At 41.8% G+C, this 23,421-nt stretch overlaps 1 protein-coding gene across 1 annotated transcript in view; it reads right to left on the bottom strand.

Moving 5' to 3' along the window:
* Nucleotides 1-23,421, bottom strand: part of DOCK4 (dedicator of cytokinesis 4) — a 306,106-nt gene that overhangs the window by 80,731 nt on the left and 201,954 nt on the right. Inside the window, exon 27 of the mRNA XM_065401620.1 lies at nt 10,465-10,559. Within this exon, the coding sequence (XP_065257692.1) occupies nt 10,465-10,559 (95 nt within the window). The remainder of the gene's footprint in view (nt 1-10,464; nt 10,560-23,421) is intronic.

Below are 23,421 nucleotides of genomic sequence, written 5' to 3'. Positions count from 1 at the left end.
AACTAGATAAAAATCATTCAACTGAGTGGAGTACATGAAGATGAAACCATAGAAATGTAGGGCTGGAAGGGAACTTGAGAGGTTATCTAGTCTAGCCCCCTGAGCTGAGGCAGGACCACATATACCTAGACTATCCCTGACTGGTGTTTGTCTAACTTTGTTTTTAAAAGCCTCCAATGAGGGGGATTTCACAACCTTGTACAACACACCTATTAATACACCCCAGAATATTAGCTTTTTTTTTTTTTAAACTGCATCACCTTGTTGACTCATATTCAATTTGTGATCCACTACAAACCTCAGATCCTTTTCAGTAATACTACCGCTTAACCAGTTATCCCCCATTTTGTAGTTGTGCATTTGATTTTTCCTTTCTAGTGGAGTACTTTGCACTTGTCTTCACTGAATTTTATCTTGTTGATTTCAGCCCAATGCTCCAATTTGTCACGGTTGTTTTGAATTCTAATTCTTTTTTCCAAATTCAAATCCTCCCTCCCAACTTGGTATCATCCACAAATGTTATAAGCAAACACTCCACTTCATTAACCAAGCCATTTAGGAAAATATTGAACTGTATTGAATCCAGGACAGACCACTGCAGTATTCTTCCAGATATTCTCTCTGTAGTTTGACAGCAAACCATTGCTAACTACTCTCTGAGTAAGGCTTGCAACCAGTTTTGTACCCATTTTCTAGTAATTTCACCTAGACCACACTTCCCTAGTTTGCTTATAAGAATGTCACATGAGACTGTGTGAAAAGCCTTACTAAAATCAAGATAGATCACATCTATAATTAGGGAGACCAGACAGCAGGTGTGAAAAATCAGGAAGGTCCTGATAATATCAGGACATCTGGTCACCCTATCTACAATTTCCACATATCCACTAGGCCAGTAACCCTGTCACAGAAGGAAATTAGGTTGGTTTGGCATGATTTGTTCTTAATAAATCCATGTTGGCTATTACTTATTAATCTATTATCCTCTACGTGCTTAAGAAGTGATTGTTTAATAATTAGTGCCAGTATCTTTCCAGGTATCAAAGTTAGGCTGGCTGTTCTATAGTCCCTATGGTCCTATTTGTTCCCCTTTTCAAGGTATGTAATATGTTTTCCCTTCTCCAATCCTCTGGGACCTCACCTGTCCTCCATATTTTCTTGAAGATAATTGCTAACGGTTCTGAGATTGCTTCAGCTCGTTCCTGAAGTAACCTAGGGGTGAATTTCATCAGGCCCTGCCAACTGAAAAATATCTAACTTTCCTAAATATTCTTTAGCCTGCTCATTCCCTATTTTGGCTTGCCTTCCTTTCCTCTCATTGTTAATATTAATTGTGTTAAGTATTTGGGCACAATTTACCTTTTTAGTAAAGAATGATGCAAAAGAGGCATTAAACACCTCAGTTTTCTTGACATCATCCATTATGAGCTCTCCTTCCCTTCTAAGTAGAGGGCCTACACTTTTCTTTGTCTTTGTATTTATAGAACTTCTTTTTATTGCCTTTTATGTTCCTTGCTAAGTTTCTGACTCAGACACCATAGTTACATGTTCCACTGGAAGGGTTTGTCTACACTTATCGGGGGATTGACGAGTTGCGATCAATGCATCGGCAGTCGATTTAGCGGGTCTAGTGAAGACCCGCTAAATCAACCACAGATCACTCTCCCGTCAACTCCCGTACTCCACCAGATCGAGACGAGTAGGGGGAGTCGATGGGAGAGCGTCCCCGTGGTAAGTAGATCTAAGCTACATCGATTTGAGTTATGCTATTCACGTAACTCAAATTGCGTAGCTTAGATCCAATTCCCCCTGTAGTGTAGACAAGGCCGAAGTCTGGATGAATAGGGAAGAAGCTAAGGATCCCAGGTTTATGGGGATTTTTGCCCCATAGTGTAGATGCTATGCATAGCCAAAAAGACATACAATAGCAAGGGAATCACATAACCCAGCAGCTTCCCAGCCTGTGATCTTAAAATAAAAGAATAAAATTTGAATATAAATTCCCGTGGACAAATGGCAAAATATTCATCTTATGATAAAAAAATGCCTTAATTCCTTAGTATCACCAGTCATTGATATATTCAGAACTGCCAATCATTTTACAAGACTCCAAATCTCATCCATTGAGTTGTTCCAGACACATATCAAGAACTCCAAACTTCAATTTTACATTATTCTGATGACACCCACAAGTACCCACTTGCATCCACTTTGTACTAGTATCCACTATAAAGCAATGCTTTCAAGTACAGTTTCCGATTCTCAGCTGGTGCTCTATTATTTCAAAATGAAACACAAATACAGAAATCCTCAACAGAGAAAACCTTCCTTCACACGGAAAAAAATTACATTCTCGCAGACCCATGTATATATATTTATACACATACATGCTCCAAAATTAGAACTGTGGAGAAGTATTTCATATATGTAATTGTGTAAGCCACACTGTTATATTACAAAACATACTTGTATGAAGAATTTATTGTACATCTCTCAGATTACAGCAACATATGTGAGCTAGCAGGATAATCCTAAATGGTCATAATGAAGAAACTAATACTAATTTGACATGTTCCTTTCTTGCGTATCATCATGGCATTCTGGAACGTGCTGTCCAGATCAAGAAGGGGTTGTTTCAACACTTGCCATGCAGTATTAAGTGCTTTACAATGCTTTTGCTGCTATAGCTTCCAGCTTGCCTTTTGTGCTGTTTACTCATCTTTACTCTTCCGTTTCTTCTATTTTCCTTGCCCAAAATAATCAAACAAAAATTAATATAACTGTAACCTTTCTTTGACTGTTCCCAGCCTTTTCACTTGAGAATCACTTATTTTACGAGTGCTTGAAGTGTAAAGCTCAGTTAAAATAGCCAGCTGTGAACTACCCCAGTGTCATACTTTGGGGTGCAATCCAGACCAGTGAGTGGTTGTGTCCCCACTTAACCTTAAGTGCCTCACAATTATTTGCTACTGTTGCTTTCTGCCTGGGACACACTCAGTCAGCAACAAGCACGCAGGTCACACCCGGAGTGTCTGTGTGCTATGTAGCCAGCCCCGGATCAGCAACTCTGACCCCAGCAGTCTGTCCACAGTCCCACATTCCCGCTCTGGCTTCCACCAGCCTTGGTTACAACCAGCAAGGTGACTAACACACTCCCAGTCCCAAATTTCCCCAAACCATGTTCCCTGAAATGTCCAGTTCCCTCTTAGACCATTCAGAAAAATAATAAGGTTCATTTACTCCTCTAAACACACAAAATGTACAGCTTACCACTTTAATTGAAGTTACCTAACACTTTAATTCAAGAACAGTATTGTTGGTTTAAATTAAAGTAAAACAAGTTTATTAACAAAAGAAAACAGGATTTTAAGTAAGATCAATTAAAAAAAATGCTTTCTAGTGACTAAACACTTAACCTAGTAAGATACAGACTTTCTTGAAGATGGTTTTTTTCACCCACAGTCTTCCAGAAAAATGGATGATCCCCACCCTCTCAGTCAGAATCTCGCCCGGAAGCCAAAAGTGCTAGTTCTTTTGTCTTCTTAAATGGAAGCGATAAGTTGGAGTTCTCTGCCCCTTTCTTTTATAATCCAGTGAACCTTTGAAATTGATTCTTCAAGCTGTGAGGAAGGCGACATGGAGTCTGATAGTGAAGGAAGCTTTATACTGTTCTTTTCCCCCACTGGTGTTTTCCAAAATGTAAATTGCTCTGTTTCTTTCAATTTCCTCCCCCCGCTGTCTCGATCTTCCTATTTATGTGTATATGTAAATTGAGGTAAACCCACATTCCTTTGTTTAGGACAGACCTATTTAACACCTTTACCTAGGCAAGGCCTAGGTCTGGTCTTGAACATGTTCTAGTAATATCATTCAGGGGGAATTCATAACTTTACATATAATGTTGCTACATACATTTCACCATGATATTGTTGACCAGTGAATTAGTTTTTGAATGATATCTACATGGCATATTCTGTACAAAGATTATCACAATTGTGTCTAATATGTGAATACCCGGGTGCTTTGGGTCATGTGTATATTCTGCTTTCATTGATGAAAAGAAGGTTTTCTAAAAGACATTAGAGTCCTGGTCATATTAAGTTCAGAGGAAACCAAGAGAGTCTTCTAAAAGTTAATGTTATGGTTGTCAAATGATATATCTGGGATCTTAATATACATACAAAACAGAATATACCAAAGCTTGTTTCACAGAGCACCTGCTTAACTATAAATATGAACTTCCATTGCCCTATTTCGTAAGTGAAGACGTATTAAAAAATAGCCCATTGGGTTTTAAGAGACAGATGCCCTAGCATTTCTAACATTTAGAAAACTGCTGAAAGAACCCACATTGGTTAATACCATATAGACAAATGAGACTTCTGCAAATTAAGTGATCTTTTAAACGAAAGCGACTTGTGCATCAGGAGTGGAAAGATTAATGCACAGTTATATCATACTGTACCTGAATATTATTTAAATATCAAATCTCTGCTTAATGTGTAACAGAAACCTCACTTTATTGTCAAGTAATATTGCCCTTCATTGCTAACGAAACATGACAGTTCTGGAATTCAGGCAAGTCTGTTAAATGCCCTGGAAAGATGCCAACCAGCTGAATCATCCAGACAAGGGAAATTATTCTAACCTAAGGATTATTTAATTAAATGAATAATACTGTGTTATTTCCAGTTTTTGACAGACATATAGTATGGCATTCATGTCGCAGAATTTTGGATTCCTCTGTGGAAGGAGATAACTGATTTAGGAGTCCCTCAACCACATGGTCTTCCATTGCAATTTATGATTAGAAGCATTGCTAAAATGGCACTTAGTTTCAGTTAACTTAGGTAGTAAGCAGATGTTATACTGAAGAATAGAAACATGAAGATAATATTTTCCATTATGAAGAATAAAACACACTTGCAATAGCAACATTCTTGCCAATAATGCTTAGGAGCTGTAAGTAATTACCCTGTTTTGTTGCATATATAATTATGGAGTCTTAAATTAAATTACTGGAGATATCCTATCTCCTAGAACTGGAAGGGACCTTGAAAGGTCATCGAGTCTAGCCCCCTGCCTTCACTAGCAGGACCAAGTACTGATTTTGCCCCAGATCCCCAAATGGTCCCCTCAAGGATTGAACTCACAACCCTGGATTTAGCAGACCAATGCTCAAACCACTGAGCTATCCCTCCCTCTTGATTTGTCCATTACAGATTAATGTCTGAGTAGTTATATAAATTATACAGAAGACAGTATCAAATGAGGGCTTTTATTGTATTCCATTGTTTAGTCATTACAAGTGACAGACATAAGAGACAAGATCTTTTCCATGTCCCTATTTCTGTCACGACATTTGAAAAATATCTATTTCTCCTATTTTTATACTATTTCTCTCTTTTTGTTTGCAACTGTCTCAGTTTCTTAAATTTTGGAAGAGTTCACTCATATTTTGTGCCACCTATTCTCAAAGTGAAAATATGTCAGCAATTCTGGTGGTGCACATTTGGCAATTTTGCAAAGCTACTCAGTGATATTAGTCAGTGATGGGCATTCAAGCACTCAGAATTGTAGCCGCTGTCATACAAAGGATGCTTGATCATAAATCATCATCTTTGGCTCCTTAAGTACAGAACACTCCTCTCTAAGCCTCTCTCTGTTTTTGATTTATAGCAGACAACATCCAACTAAGGATGACCTTACCTGAAAACACACATCAGATGCCACATCATTACTGACAAGATAGTGAAAAAAGAAAAATCTCACAGGAGCCAGGGCAGCAAAATAAAAATATATCCCAATATGGCTCCCTCAGCATCAGAAGATCTAAGAAGCTTTTAATTAATAGAAGTTCTGCATGTGTAAAGAGGAAAAAAATAAGTCAAAGACAGATATTTGTAATGTGCTATAGCTTCTCTATGTGTACACTTCTCCCCCAGTCTCAGACAATGTGGTTGCACACCTCTTCCTGAAAATACTAGATACAATTCAGACTTGACTCTGGGGACAGGAGGGTGAGAGGATAGGACTCCCACCTGTCCCCGGTGCTTTTGGTGATCTGACTGCTGCTGAGGGAGTCTAGCCTACATCTTCCCTGGGAGCTGTTGCTTTTACCTCCTCCTTTACCTTCCCCCCTCCCACCACAAGCATACATAGCTGAGGGAGGGCCTATTGAACTAGGTGCCCCTTCCTCAAGTGATCCTAAGTCCCAACTGCTCATCTCTAGGAAGTTGATAGTCTGGAGCTTTTCTGACCTTGACCACATTCCTTATGTATTGTGCTGTCCTGGATGTATTCCCTAACCTGATGGATTGCTATCCATTGTTAGAATTTGGGGTCTGGTTGTGGCTGATTCTCCCATCACTTGGGCTTCCGATCACCACAAACCGAGGGACTGAATCACTCTGGAGGGTAACTTCACTCTCCTTTGCTTCTGTTTGCAATGGTTTCAGGTCCTTTACGGGTATGTCTGCACTGCAACAGAGAAGTGGGTCTGCAGCACACTTAGATATACCCAATCGAGATACTTGCTAAAAAGGGCTAGCTCATGCCATTGTGGCTGAGTATAATCCCACCGAGGACCTTGAGTACATTCTCCAGCAGCTAGCCTGTACCACTGCCCATGCTACCACAGCTGCACTGCTAATTTTAGCGACATGACTTGATCAAAGGTAACTCAGGCGTGCCCATGAGTGCTGCAATCACACTTCCCAAATGTAAACATGCCCTAAGAGGAAACTCTCAAGTTCTCACCCCCATGGAATAATGAGACCAGAAGATCTACAAGCTAAAGCTAAAGCTGGATAAAATGACACTCAGAGTCACAATAAGTGTCTGGAGTGAGAGATGAGTGAATCTTGTTGAACCCTTCCTGGAGAAGGAAAACAGAATCTTTGTACTCTAGAACCATGTAGAGTTTCAGGGCTTGTTGCTTAAGGTCTTTCCCTCTGTTTCCAAGACTCCCTAAAGTCTCTCTGAAGGAGGAGGACTTAAAAGAGATGACAAATTTTTGTTTTTAAGGTCTTGGAGTTAAGGCAGATCACTAGGAGGTAACATGTCACAGACATGTTCCTTTCACCTATCTCCCTGTCCAGGCGGTTGTGTATTGTATGCCGCACAATGTATCCTATGTGCACATTAGCCAGAGCCTATATAAAAGATTGCAAAATCTACAAGAGAGAAAATCTACAGGAATAAACAATACAGCACAGGAGTGTCCTGTATACGAATAAAGACAAAGGACTGGACTGGTATATCTTGGGGGACAAAGAAACATACAGAGTCCTTCACCTGGGAGGCAAACTGACCGTGTACATGCCTCATGAAAGGGGGATCACAGCCAACCTGGCTGCAAAGTGGTACAAAGATTTTTTGTGAGCGTTACTTTATACGACATGAGAGTATCCAGTTAACTAAGCCTAGGATCCCGAATGAACGTTATGATTTTATTTCGTATGTAACCATTTCATTCCAATACTTCTACTTGGTACTACACCAGTCTCTTTGCTTTGTTAAGTAAATTTATACTCGATTTCACTCTGAACCTATCAAAGTGCTGTGTGTTGAGGGAAGTGGTATCTGAGGTGGAATTAGTAAGCTGGGGTATTTCTTTCAGATCTGGGAATTCTGCAAATGTCCAGTGGACCAGAGGCTGGATGCTCCAGAGAGACACTCAGAGGGCTTGAGGGTGAGAGTGTGCCAATCGCTAACTTGTAGTGTGACAGTGTGGGCTGTAGCCTACAGTGGAGTGGTTAGGTTGCCCATGGCAAGTGGAGTTGGGGATCTGACCCATGGCAGGCTTCCTCACGCTAAGGGCAGGTGGTAGTAAGGAAACTCACAACCCTGGATTCCCCTGGGAAGCACCACAACCTCTCTCCTACTTCTCCAGTTTCGGGTTATCAGGATCCAAAACAAAGAGTTTCCCTTCTTCAAGGGAGGAACCACAGTTTGTGGAAGAAAAATTAGGCTCTGGAGTGCTTTTGAGCTTTATTCTGGTGGATTGGGGGGATGGTGGTTTGTTTTTTTGGCCTTTTGATTTACTTTTGCCTCTGGTGGAGATGGCTGTCATTAATGGAGAACCAGCCTCTTTTCTTGTCTGATGTTTCCTTTTGTGTCTTAGCCACTTGGTACCACTCCCCATCCAATATATAATTGGTGAAGTACAAGGGAACAGCCCTTAGAGAACCCAGATTTTCCTTTTGGAAAGAAGGGAGTCAGAAAAGATGCCAGATTTCTCAGCAATTATGCTCGTAAGAACCTGGGCTAGCATCTTGTAGTTCTTCCCATTAGAGGTGAATTGGAATAATGAGTTCAGGAAGAGTCCTAGATCAGCGAGAACAGCTGGGTTTGCTGAACCACAGGAGCTAAAGAGGATTGCCCCACAACTCCAGAGGCATCTCTGTAGTAATCTCATCTGCTGTGTGGGGATGTTAGAGCCTTAGAATGTCACCCAACCCCTCAGTCCCTTCCCCTGACTCAGGAAGGTGCTCAGTTGTGAGCAATTGTGGCTCAGCTACTCTTCTGTGGCTCCTTGCAGGAAGAGAAGTTCTTAGCTTTGGGCTTTCCCTGGGGCCCTGCTCCGCATGACTAATAAATGGAGAGGAGTTCAACAGGTGGTTCCAATTAGGTTAAAAAGCCCCAGATGTGTTGGTTTCCTAAGGCAGAGCAGAGAGTGGGGGCTCACTGCTGCCCTCAAAAGCAGGTATAAAAGATAGGATTGCAATGAATAGGGTTGGAATGATGAATCTCCACTTTGACTGCCCTGTCAGAGGCACAACAGTGTAAAGGGCCTGGCCAACATCCCCCACCCCCCAGTTTTGCAGACAAGCCAGAGCTGCCTCTGGTATTTACAGTAAGAGAGGTGCAGGCCATTATTATCAGAATGGTGGAGAGGCCACGATCCAGAAAGCCCTTTCTTCAGGAATATTTGTCTCTTCACAAATCGCCATATGATATAGCATCGAAGTGAATTTTTATCTCCCTTAATATCTCTCATGGAATCAATTCCCAGCATAAGCTATTATCATCATTCCAGTATCTATCTTGTTTGGTGATGGAGCTGGGCACATGTTTCCCACCTAGGCAGTCATCAATGGCATGATGTGAATTCAGTAACAGCAATGCTTGATGCTAACTAGGATAATGGTGGGGCCAAGAGCCTCCCCGCAGAGCTCAAAGACTTCACCTTTAGCTGATCTGATCATCGTCAATCTGGGGAATGAATGTCAAGGTCACTCCTAAATCTCAGTCTTCTACATGTCAGCTGTTGCCAAGCCATCTGACAACCCAGCTGTTTCTGAAATATGTAACACTTTCTTATACTACATTCTCATTTTGAAGGTTCTTGTGTTTTTCTCTTTCAGGTTTCTCGATTTATTTCCTCAGCATGATTACTCAGCCATATGTTCTCTCTCTCAGCCTCATCTTTCTTATACCTCACGAAGAAATAAATGTTCACATCCATTCCTTGATTATTAGCATTTCTCACTGAAATTTAAACTCAGCAAGATGAGGAGAATTAAATCAGGTGAGAAAAATAAGTGAGGGAAAATGTTTGCCTCCTAAATCACAAGGAAGCTTGACAAATGCTCACACACAGACACACAGTCATGGGACACTATGTATTGCTGAATTGAGCCATAATAGGCAGGGACTGTTACAATGAGTTTGTACAGCATCATTGGAGCGTACAGGCACTGCCACAATACAAATAAGTAACAATAATGATAATGGCTTAATTCCTGTCAGGTGTCACCCTTGGGATTATAAACAAAACGTTTAGCTGTTTAGTGATCTTGGTGAAATTAGTTTGGTGGTTTCAGTCCAGCTGCCAGTGATCAGTGTTCACATCAGAAAAACTGGCATGCTGTTGGCAGTCTCTTAGGCACAAGAACTGAATAAGCAAAGAGGTGGCTTCATTACAGTCATTGAGGCACATTGGCAGGGCAGTGGATGGAAGCCTGCACTACAACTGCTGCACCTCTACCTGTTTTGTGAATAGAGAAGATCAATTTGGGCACTTTTCACAAGCCCTATTTTTTTTTAAATGTTCTTGCAACAGTTTGATTTCCTTTTGGGAACAAGCAGATCTGAATCATTACCAACTTATTATTTTAATAAACAGTTATTTAGATGAAGTTCTGTAATAATTTGCCATTTGCAACTTGGAAAAGAGAGATGGTAATTATTAACAACTGCCTTTCTATAAACATATTGAAGTGGGCTCCAGGTTATAAAGAGTTGATTAAAATTAATCATCAGCAGTATAAAGGATACCAGTTAGGTCATGTGACAATTAACTAACTGAAAGGATCAGGAGAATTATAAAAAACATTTTGTGTTCATCGAATATTGTAAATGGAAAGATTTAAAGGAAATTTTGCATATTTATTATACATAGCACACAAGTATATTCACTCCTCTCGAATATTAATTATACTGTATTTAAAAATGTCTTACTTGTTAGCAACCAAACGCATCACAGTCCAGTCTTTTGGAAACATCTCAGGTCGTATGAGTATTCGAAACACAGTAAAAATTTGCAGCAGGAAATCCTAGGGAAGAAAGAGAGGAAACCTCACTATCTTTTTGTTTAAAATAAAGGAAAAATGAACTCCAAAAATATTTTCATAACCACGATAAAAGCAATTACAGAAAAGAGCAGAACCACAAACATTGTGACACTCGTTTCCAGGAGTACTGTTTTTCCACACTTTATTTGCTTCCCAAGGAAACGTCAATAAATTGTTAACTCGCTTTCCCTAAAAATAGGGAAAATGATTTAATGTGTTATTTGAGTGACAATGACATACAGAAGGGAGAAATCTCAAAGATACTCCAAGTTTCCCACACATACATTTCCACTGAGGTGCTCCCAAGAGCACTTTGCAAGCCAAAGCAACATTTCCTGAGTATTACAGAGATCTTAATGCCTCCGTGATCATGTCCATTTTTCATCACTCCTAAAATGTATACGCAAATCTCCACTGTATGCAACAGGAGGTCAGAAACAGAGGGGACACACTTATAGGACTGGGCCACAGTGATGACTAGGCCAGAGACTTTTAACCCCAGCTATCTTGCTTTAGGCAGGTCAATTATCCTCTCTGCCTCATTCTTCTCATTTGTAAAAATAGCTAATGTTTGTAAACTGCTTTGAGGATACAAAGCACCATTTCTGAGCTGAGTAATCTCAAATAATTTAAATCAATGAGATAAGTGAAATGACAAAATTAAACAGCCACAGTAGAGAGTCTTTCAAATCTTTATAAATAAAAAATTCCTGGACAGGCATTACTTCCAATAGCCCATTCTTATTTCATTTAACATTCTCCGTATTTTTCTAGTAAGCAAAGTGAGCATCACATCATGAAAAATGTGATGCGAGGGATATTATTAGATGAACAGAATCAATGCAGCACATGATCTTGAAACAATAGTATTTTATTCTGCCTATCTCAACTGTATTGAATTAGCTCCCTACATAGATTTGATGCAGATACAAGCTGAGGATAGCCAATAGTTCTGAATGCCCAGAGGTATCCTTCAAACCCAATGTTTACTGAATTGTAGGTGATGGATATTGCCTGATGCTGAGATAGTTCCTGAAAGAAGCACTGTAAAGGGGAGTAGAGAAGCTAAGGATGACTTTCAAGATGCCAGTGCCCAACAAGCTGGAAGCAGATTACATGGACCAGACTTTTTTCCCCACAGCAGCATGCTGAAAAAAATCTCTGTGTTTATAGTAGGGAGGGCATCATTTGTCATGGATGCCAGGCTAGCTGCATTGCTGCCCCTTCTTGGGGTCTCTCTGAATGCACCCCTCAAAGAGGTCAGACCTTGGGCCTTTAGCTCTCTGAATTTATCCACTCTCAGAGTAGGACACTGGTTATAGCCTCTTGATACTAATCATATCTAATTCAGCAAGTCCAACTGGGGATGGGTCCTGCAAGGGTTTCTCTATGGGATTCTGTGATAGCATATGTTTGCAGTGAGACAGAAATGGCTTCTTCAGAACAAAACCTGATTTATTTTGCCCCAAAGACACACAATGCTTAGGGAACTATATTTACAACGACAGAGACCTGCATGCATATTCTCCTCCCTAAGCTTAGCCTCTCTGCATAAACAGAGAGATCAGAGGGGTCTGGCTTATTCCTCATCTCTGAATTGGGAGAAACAGCCTACACTGCTTGCAGCCTTTTCCCTCTGTTTGTATCTCAGCCCTGGTCTACACTACAAGTTTAGGTCGAATTTAGCAGCGTTAGGTCAATTTAACCCTGCACCCATCCACACGACCAAGCCTGTTTTGTCGACTAGGGCTCTTAAAATCGATTTCTGTACTCCTCCCCAGCAAGGGGTTTAGCGCTAAAATCGACCTTGCTTCTCCCCGGCAGCCAGGAACTGTTCAGTACCCTGTAGCCAATACCCTCCCAACCCTCCCAAGGCGGGCTCCCGGACCATGAAGCCAGAGAAGGCATCTCTGGTGAGTGTACCTTTGTAAATATAATACAGGGTTTAAAAGCAAGCGTGTTTAATGATTAATTTGCCCTGAAGACTTGGGATATATTCACGGCCAGTATAGCTACTGGAAAAGTCTGTTAACATGTCTGGGGATGGAGTGGAAGCTCTCCTGGAGGTACTCTAAAAGCCTTTGCAGAAGGTTTCTGGGGAGGGCATCCTTATTCAGTCCTCCATGGTAGGCCACAAGCTAGTAGCAAGTAGTCTGGAATCACTGCAGAACAAAGCATTGCAGCGAATGGGCCCGGGCTTTGGTGGCATTCAAGCAACATCCGTTCTTTATCTCTCTGTGTTAGCCTCAGGAGAGTGATATCATTCATGGTCACCTGGTTGAAATACGTGAAATTTGTTTAAGGGGACATTCAGAGGTGCCCGTTCCTGCTGGGCTGTTTGCCTGTGGCTGAAAAGAAATCATCCCCACTGTTAGCCATGCGGTAGGGGGAGGCCTGTTCATGCTGAGCTGTTCGCGTTTGGCTGACAGGGATCTTCCCTGATACTAGCCACGCGGTGGGGGATGGTGGTGAAGCGATCATCCCAGAGAATTGGGGTGGGGGTGTTGTGTTGTGCTGCAAGTTCACCCTAAAACCGCAGGCCCTCCTTTTAAATGGCCAACCCAACGGGCTTTGCTTGGTATGGGAAAGGAGGGCGCTGCTGTTTGAAACCATTCCCACATGTTATGAAGGTTGAAGAAGCCGAAACCCTGTGCCTTACCATGGCTGCCTGCAAGTTGAATTCTGTTGCCCAGCCGAGCGTATGTGATGTCTCACACCAAACCGGCAGGCACTCAATATAAGAGGCAAAATGCGACCTTGTACCAAAAGCACATGTGCTATGTAATGTGAATCACCTGGTTCAACACTGACCCAGGAACCTATCCTTGTAACGAAGCCCGATGCCAACTCTGTCCACATATCTATTCAAGTGACACCATCATAGGGCCTAATCACATCAGCCATACCATCAGGGGCTCGTTCACCTGCACATCTACCAATGTGATATATGCCATCATGTGCCAGCAATGCCCCTCTGCCATGTACATTGGCCAAACCGGACAGTCTCTACGCAAAAGAATTAATGGACACAAATCTGACATCAGGAATCATAATACTCAAAAACCAGTGGGAGAACACTTTAACTTGTCTGGCCATTCTTTGACAGACCTGCGGGTGGCTATCTTAAAACAGAAAAACTTCAAAAACAGACTCCAAAGAGAGACTGCTGAGCTGGAATTGATATGCAAACTAGACACAATCAACTCAGGGCTAAATAGGGATTAGGAATGGCTGAGCCATTACAAACATTGAATCTATCTCCCCTTGTAAGTATTCTCACACTTGCTTCTTATCAAACTGTCTGTACTGGGCTATCTTGATTATCACTTCAAAAGTTTTTTTTCTCTTACTTAATTGGCCTCTCAGACTTGGTAAGACAACTCCCACCTGTTCATGCTCTCTGTATGTGTGTATATATATCTCCTCAATATATGTTTCACTCTATATGCATCTGAAGAAGTGGGTTGTAGCCCACGAAAGCTTATGCTCTAATAAATTTGTTAGTCTCTAAGGTGCCACAAGTACTCCTGTTATTTTAGTGTGAAATAGTTTTCCCTTTGTTCTCTAAAATGTACCATTTTAAATACTACTCTCCCTTTTTTCCCCTCCCGCAGCTGCAAATGTTTCTATGCTCCCCCTATCATCTCCTTCCTAGAGGCTAGCGCAGATTAGAAGGCAAAAAAAACGCACTCGCGACGACATGTTCTCAGAGCTCATGCACACTGAAAGAGCTCAGCAGAATGTGTGGAGGCAAACAATGGCACAGTCTAGGAAAGCGTTAAATGAACGAGATGAGAGGAGGGAGGAGCACGATGAGAGGAGGCAGAATGCAATGCTGAGGCTAATGGGGAAGCAAATTGACATGCTCAGGCGTCTGGTGGAGCTGCAGGAAAGGCAGCAGGAGCACAGACCGCTGCTGCAGCCCCTGTATAACCGCCTGCCCTCCTCCCCAAGTTCCATATCCTCCTCACCCAGATGCCCAAGAACGCGGGGGGGGGGGGAGGGGGAGGAGAGGAGGCTATGGGCACCCAGCCACTCCACCCCAGAGGATTGCCCAAGCAACAGAAAGCTCTCATACAATAAGTTTTGAACTATAGTGTGGCCTTGTCCTTCCCTCCTCCCCTCATCCACCACCCTACCCAGTGCTTCCCTCCTCATCCACCTCTCCCGGGCTACCTTGCGAGTTTTCCCCCTATTTGTGTGTTGAATTAATAATGAATGCATGATTTTGAAACAATAATGACTTTATTGCCTCTGAAAGTGGTGATTGAAGTGGGGAGATTGGTTGGCTTACAGGGAAGCCGAGTCAACCAAGGGGGCGGGTTTTCATCAAGGAGAAACAAACAGAGCTGTCACACCGTAGCCTGGCCAGTCATGAAACTGGTTTTCAAAGCTTCTCTGATGCACAGGGCTCCCAGCTGTGCTCTTCTAATCGCCCTGGTGTCTGGCTGCGCGTAATCGGCTGCCAGGCGATTTGCCTCAACCTCCCACCCCGCCATAAACGTCTCCCCCTTACTGTCACTGATATTGTGGAGCACACAGCAAGCAGCAATAACAATGGGAATATTGGTTTTGCTGAGGTTTAACCTACTCAGTAAACTGTGCCAGCAAGCTTTTAAATGTCCAAATGCACATTCTACCACCATTCTGCACTAGCTCAGCCTATAGTTGAATAGCTCCTGACTACTGTCCAGGGTGCCTGGGTATAGCTTCATGAGCCATGGCATTAAGGGGTAGGCTGGGTCCCCAAGGATAACTATAGGCATTTCAACATCCCCAACAGTAATTTTCTGGTCTGGGGAGTAAGTCCCTTCCTGCAGCTGTTGAAACAGACCAGAGTTCCTGAAGATGTGAGCGTCATGCACCCTTCCCAGCCATCCCACACTGATGTAGGTGAAATGTCCCTTGTGATCCACCAGTGCTTGCAGCACCATTGAAAAGTACCCCTCGCGGTTTACGTACTGGCTGCCAAGGTAGTCCAGTCCCAAGATAGGGATATGCATTCCGTCTATTGTCCCACCACAGTTAGGGAACCCCATTGCAGCAAAGCCATCCACTATGACCTGCACATTTCCCAGAGTCACTGCCCTTGATAGCAGCAGCTCAGTGATTGCCTTGGCTACTTGGATCAGAGCCCCCACAGTAGATTTTCCCACTCCAAATTGATTCCCGACTGACCGGTAGCAATCTGGCGTAGCAAGCTTCCAGAGGGCTATTGCCACTTGTTTCTCAACTGTGAGGGCTGCTCTCATCTTAGTATTCTTGCGCTTCAGGGCAGGGGAAAGCAAGTCACAAAGTGCCATGAAAGTGCCCTTACGCATGCGAAAGTTTTGCAGCCACTGGGAATCATCCCAGACCTGCAACACTATGCGGTCCCACCAGTCTGTGCTTGTTTCCCGGGCCCAGAATCGGCGTTCTTTGGCAGGAACCTGCCCCATTACCACCATGATGTCTAAATTTCTAGGGCCCGTGCTTTGAGAAAAGTCTGTGTCCATGTCCTCATCACTATCGTGATCGCGCTGTCGTCGCCTCCTCGCCTGCTTTTGCAGGTTCTGCACATACTGCAGGATACTGCGCGAGGTGTTTACAATGCTCACAGCAGCAGCGGTGAGCTGAGCGGGCTCCATGCTTGCCGTGGTATGGCATCTGCAGGAGAGCAGAGTTGCAGCAGAAGCGTGGATGATGACGGATGCCACAAGAATAGATATTTACACAGAACAACGAGAGGACCTGTGAGGTGGATTCATAGCACCAGGAGAGCAGAGTTGCAGCGGAAGTGGTGGCTGACGATGGATGCCACCAGAATAGATATTTATACAGAACGATGAGAGGACCTGCGAGGTGGATTCATGGCACCAGGAGAACGGTGGATGACGACGGTTAGCAGTCCTACTGCACCGTCTGCTGACAGCAGCACCCAGGACACAACAGCAGCGGTGACGGTGAGCTGAGCATTGCAGGCTTCATGCTTGCCGTGGTATAGCGTCTTCACGAAAAAAGGCGTGAAACGATTGTCTGCCATTGCTTTCACGGAGGGAGGGGGGACTGATGACATGTACCCCAAACCACCCGCGACAATGGTTTTGCCCCATCAGGCATTGGGAGCTTAACTCAGAATTCCAATGGGCGGCGGAGACTGCGGGAACTGTGGGATAGCTACCCACAGTGCACCGCTCCGTAAGTCGATGCTAGCCACACTAGTGAGGACACACTCCTCCGACTTAATGTGTTTAGTGGGGACATACGCAATCGACTGTAAAAAATCGATTTCTAAAAATCGACGTCTATAAAATTGACCTAATTTCGTAGTGTAGACATACCCTAAGTCAGACTGGCAGCCTTTTCACTGATACATCCTGGCCAGTCTCTCAGATCATCCAAAAAATCCCTCCCTTTTCTAGGGTCTTTGAGGAGCTAGGTTTCCTGATGCCAGGCTTAGCCTTGGGAAGAATAAAGATGGATTGAGCCAGCTAGGTGAATTTTCCCACCAATTGATGGCCCAGCCATTCTTATCTTAATTCCTGTGAAGCTGTGTATGTGAGGCTGATTTATCCCTTTCACTGTTTTACTTTCCTGCCAGCTTCTGTAACAACCTCTTTACAGCCTTCTTTGATATAGCTCTCTGTATTCAGTCATACAGCATGGAAAATAGAGTCACACATAATATTCATAAAATATAATATAGATATTTCCTAGTTTGTCTCACCGCTTCTGGTCAAAATTTGTTCAATGCAGTTTTTCTCTCTAAATATGATTAAGTTAACAACAAAAATCCCACCCTAAAACAAACAAACAAATCAAAAACAAAACAAAAAAGTCACACAAGCCTTGGATTTCAAGGGGTCTTAAAACAACTATACTTTTAGATACCTTGATTACAATCTGGGTAAACTACACCAGAACAATTATTTTCTAAATTGTGTAATTTTAACAGAAAAAACAAGAATATTGCAAATCTGTTTCATAAACCCAGTGACAAATTATATGAAAACAAAACATGCATTTGAGGTGCCCGATACAGTAATTAAAGTTGTATAGAAATTTGCAGTTGTGATTTTATACAAATGCAATTATTTTGTATTTTTTATACAGACACACATACACACACGTATGTAATTAAGGTTGTAAATTTGCAGCTATGATTTATATATATGTAAAGCACAATTGCAAATGTCCAAACAACCTTAATTACGGGGCACCTTAAATATATGTGTATATAAATATATATATATAGCTATGAATTATTCTGGCTCTATATAAGTGGGAGAAAGGTGAAGCAAGGGGAGAGGAGAAGGAGGAGAGAAACATTTTCCAAAACTGAGCTTTTTGTAATATTTGCTGATAGACTGTAATGTCTTCAAGAGAGTAAATAATCCATAGATAATTTTTATTTTATTTTATTTTATTTCTTAGAAATCATACAGTGTTTGGTTTTTAGTTTTTGTTTAGGTTTTTTTTTATTTTGGTAACACATTTACCCAAGGATCCATTACAGTTTTGTGAGCAAATGGACATGTACATGTATAAATTTAGTTACAGTTCAATTATTGCTGTTTTACTATCTGGGGCATTAGTTTGCTAGAATCCATCCATATGTCAGCACTACTCCTCCCCAAATACTCAGTGCCAAGCAGTTTAACTCTATAATCACTTTAAAATAAATTCCATAGCACATTTTTTGTCAGAATTATGCCTCCAGGTGACATAGGATAGAATTGTATGATGGAATTGCTCATTTCTGTTTCATGGTCCCTATAATCCAAAATCCTCATGAGGCATTACTAACAGGTACTACTCGCTGCAAATCAATTTCATAATCTGGAATTCCAAATACACTTGCTTTTCCATAAGCTATTGTCTCACACAGCTGTACCAGCCCCAGTGAACACATCATAATGATTCAGGAACAGATTTTAACATTTAAAAAGCATTTCAGCTGGCAGTATAACTGCAGTAACGTTTGGTTGGTTGGAGTATAGTTCTAATTAATGTCTCATATATCTCAGATTTTAATTGGCAGCATGGGAGTACTTTCTCCTTTTTCTATGCTCCAGGCAACCAAACACGTTGCCTCTTAATAATTAAGGTCTCTTAATAATCCTAACTGAAATTTATATAAACTCTTCCATATTTTACTGCAAGATTCAAGCCACTTCACAAACGTGACATTTTGTGCTATTTCTTCCAGCAGCAATATTCTTTTGTGCCAACAAATGGAATGTGTGTACTATTGTGATTCAATAGTGAAGGTTGTTTGTTGATTTCTTCCACAAGTGCTTTTGAGCTTTCAGCCATATAGTCTTCTTACATGGAAGAAACCTCCCCAAACTAGGGAAGCACAGATCTCAAAGCCTACAGGCTAAGGGGGGTAAATTGGCTTTAAACCACTTTTGCACCCTTCCAACCCTGGGCTGCTCTAGGGACTAGAGCGTGGCTGTCCTATAGGTAGGGTGACCAGATAGCAGGGGGTTGGGGATCATAGGTGCCTATATAAGAAAAAGCCCCCAAAATCAGGACTGTCCCTATAAAATCGGGACATTTGGTCACCCTACCTATAGGCCACAATACTACATCCTGCATCCCTATCCTTGACATGCCACTCCTTCCCCCAGTCCAGCCCTCTGCACTTGGGCTTGTGATGGGTACTTGGAAGGCAGTCTGAGAACTGTCTTCCACAGTGCCTGTGCTGGGGAGAATCCTCCCCAGATCGCAATTGGGACTTTTAAGACCTCTTTATACCACTCCAGCCCTCTTACCTATTGTGTGAGGGGCCAGAGCAAGGATGAAGATCTCACCCATAGTCTGTAAAATTACTATCCTGTCCTCCTTCAAATCTCTCCTGCAGACCTACTCTGTCACTTTGTCCATGGTAAACTATGAATTGATAAAAAAGAACAAAGAATCCTGTGGCACCTTATAGACTAACAAATGTATTGGAGCATAAGCGTTCGTGGGTGAATACATGTGTCTGACGAAGTGGGTATTCACCCACGAAAGCTTATGCTCCAATACATTTGTTAGTCTATAAGGTGCCACAGGACTCTTTGTTGCTTTTTACAGATCCAGACTAACACGGCTACCCCTCTGATACGATGAATTGATAAAGGTTAGGTAGATGGCCAGCAGGGACTTCTGATCTGTGCACATAGCTGGCTTTTGTTACTGCTCGTATTGCTGTTTCCTATTCCTCCTTCTCCTCCTCTTTCCCTCTCCTTTTTAGTTTTTGTAATTCCCACTGTTCCATTTCATCTTAAATTAGATTTGAGCTCTTTGGGGCAGGGACTGTCCTTCCACAATAGTGCTCTGAACCTGCCCCTACGCATTATTATAAAATATATACATTAAAAGTTATATAAGATTAGTTTGTACTTACTGGTGTCCCTCCTCCCTGCCCTCCCCCGCCCCCCAAGAGAAAGAAAGCAGTAGCTCTGCTACTATAAAATTATACTGAAAGGTAAAAAAACCGACATACATAATCTTAATTATATATACTTGAAAGTGATGCTGCCAAATGAAATTGCATCAGTTTCAAAAACTGAGTTAAATGGAGTTTCAAGTGCTATATTTCTGTCCCTGAATCCTTTGTCATTTTCTTTCTTGTCATTTTACAGCCTCGTTTCCTTTCAAAATATATTTTTTTCCTTTTCCCTGTTGCAAGGTGAAAGAACCACATAAACAACTTGGAGCACTGACTAAAATGAAACAGTAACTATATTCAAAGCACTGTCAAGTACACCAACTAAACCGAAGAAACGTAGGAAATATTTGTCTATATACACATCTCTTTCAGTTACAACAATCTGAGGTATTAGTTGTAGCTGGATTAGATAAAAAAAGATTAGATACAAATGTTACTTTTAAATTGATGGTTTCCTTTAAATTATTTTGGGTGTCATGTAGTAATTAATGAACTCTGCAGAGAGTCTTTAGTAGAGCTAGGTGAATATTGTAAACAAAATTACCATTAAAAATGAAATTCCAAATTCCACTTTGATAGTACCAGCAACACCGTTAGTTCCCTTTTCACAAGTGAATTTTTGTTTGCACAAGCATTTTTGAAAAGAGAAAATGTCATAAATATTGTGCAAACATATTCATGCAAATGTTCGTACTGCAAGTGTTCATATGGTCACCTTGGAAATCAGTAGTTTAGGTGACCAATCATTCAGCACAAATAGCAAATTACAAAGACAGAATACTCAAAGCAATATTCACAGTGAGAGCAATATAAAGTCTGGAATATGTTTACATAAGCCATTTATAAACTCCCAAACCCTCTAGGTTTTCAAATTACCTTAGAAGAGCACACTGCTCAAATACCTGGCCAAGGTGCCAATGAATTGGTACCACAATGCAATCATCTGATGTCTACTACCATTGATGTCTTGGCCAAGCCACCCACTCCCCACAAAATACATCAGAGTGACTGTATAAGTCTCCAGCTGTTATGAGAGAACTGGACTTGACGTAACCCGCATCCATCTTGTGCACTTACCCACCATAAACTGGAAGTGAGGACACCACGTAGCAAGAAAGAATTTGGCCTTGCTTAGGCAGACAAAGACATCTGCACAGCTGCAGTGTTACTAACAAGGATAGCTGACCTTGGTCTGGGTGCCTGTGTTTGCAAATTTCTTGCGAGCTGTTTTGCTGATAAGTAAAAATTATGAGTTCTTTGCTGCTGTTAGGGAAATTGTTAGCTTATTACAAGTTATTTTGAGTTATGTGCTTTCTCTGGAGAAACCTATAAAGAGTTTAGTTAGTGTGTGCACTTTGGAGAAGCCTCGGAGAAGCTTAGATTTCTAGGAGCAAGATGACACTGACATTTATCTCCCTAGCAGCGAGGAGGAAGGCTGGCCACTGGAAACTTGCTGCTGTCACTCAACACCACCTCAGATTTTGGGTAACTATATTTTGAGCTGCTCTAGACTATTGCTATTTTAGATGTGTGCTTTGTACTCAATAAAAACAAGGATTTTGGGGTGGAAGTACTCTTGTGTGCACCAATCATTTATCAGACAGAGGTGCTGTGTCCCCCTCTGATTTATTTCTGGACACCATCTGGAAAATAGAGAATAGTTCATCAATCATCATCACTCCCATAACCACATTGGTCATTGGGGAGCCATCATTGATGAGCAATCAACCAATTGTCTCCACCCCGACGATTGTGTGTCAGTGCTTGAGTCTCTGCGAAGTCCATTCCTGTCCACTCTTTTATGTTGTCAATCCATCTCTTCTTCTGTCTACCTCTTCTTCTCTTCCCCTGTATTGTCCCTTGGAGGATGATCTTGGATAGGCCAGATGATCTTGTTACATGGCTGTTACCACTTCAGCTTGTGCTTCTTCATGGTCATCAGGAGGTCTTCATATGACCCAGCGCATTGGGTGATGATGTTGTGGACCTCTTCATTAGTGATGTGGTCGAAGTTGGAGATGTTCAGGATTTTATGAAAGCATCTGATCTCTACTACCTATATTTTCCGTTCAAGTTCTGCTGTAAGGGTCCATATCTCACATGCATACAGAAAAATGGAGATGACCAATGCGTGCAGCAGTTTTAGTTTGGATTCCAGGGAGATGTTCTTATTCCTCCAAATTGGCTTTAGCTTTGCCACTGCTGCTGCTGTTTGTGCAGTTCTGGCCCAAATTTCTGCCTTGGATCCTTCATCAGTTATGATTGCCCCCAAATACTTGAACTGTTTCACTGTCTCCAGCTCTTGTCCACTGATAGTGATATGTGATCTGAACCCATCACATTTGTTTGTCATCAGCTTGGTTTTCTCTGCACTGATTTCCATGCCATATTTTGCAGAGGTTTCATCCAATCGTTTCATAAGGTTGGCAAGTTCATCTTCGCTGCCTGCCAGACCATCAATGTCATTAACGAACCGAAGATCTGAGACTGTTCGCTCCCCAATGCTGACTGTGCATATGTGATCTTCTAGGGCATCAGTCATTATGCGCTCCAAGTAGATGCTGAACAGTGTGGGCGAAAGAAGGCAGCCTTGCTGGACTCCAACAGTGGTGCGAAACCACTCTCCTATTGTGCCATTGACGAGAACTGCACTGCTGGCCTTGGCATACAGTTATTTAATGGTAAGAATTAGCTTACGACCAACATTGTACTTCTTCATGGTTGTCCAGAGAGCTTCATGCCATACTCTGTCAAACGCCTTCTTGAAGTCAACAAAGACGTGGTAAATGTCCTGCTGGTGTTGTAAGTACTTCTCTCATATAACACAAAGGTTGAAAATCTGTTCTGTGGTACTTCTTCCAGGACAAAAGCCAGCCTTGTTCTTCAGCAATGATATTGTCTGCTTGTGGCTTCAATGTGTTCAATATGACTTTCAACATCACTTTTCTGGGATGGCTAATTAAGCTTATGGTCTGGTAATTTTGACAGGTTGCCTTTCTTTGGCAGAGTGATGATTAGTGACTAGAGAAGAGTTACCATAGCTTTGAGTTCAGATAACCCCGGCTAACACAGCAACATAGCAGAGAAATGTCATCAGGCTTTTACTTTTTAAAACTTGATTTCATGTTGATGGTGTCTTTTTTTAAAACACTACAAACAGTATATCATGAAAATTCAATGCTCAAAATAAAACAAACATAAGAATACAGAGGTAAGTGGCATGATGTAGTTTAGATGGGTGTTGGACTAAAGCATACCTAAGTCAAACAAAATGATTAACATATCAAATGAGAGAGAAAGAGAGAAGATTAACACAAAACATGGATTCCTATCTTTGCTTTTTCCTTTGAGTTATAAACTTCTTGTGTTGCATTTGCCATATTCAAGTGAAATTATAAAAAAAAACTTATGGGGATATTTCAAATT

The sequence above is a fragment of the Emys orbicularis genome, chromosome 1 (assembly GCF_028017835.1).
Source record: "Emys orbicularis isolate rEmyOrb1 chromosome 1, rEmyOrb1.hap1, whole genome shotgun sequence".
NCBI lineage: Eukaryota > Metazoa > Chordata > Testudines > Emydidae > Emys > Emys orbicularis.
Note: the sequence above shows the minus strand (reverse complement) of the source record. Positions and strands in the feature narration are given on the sequence as shown.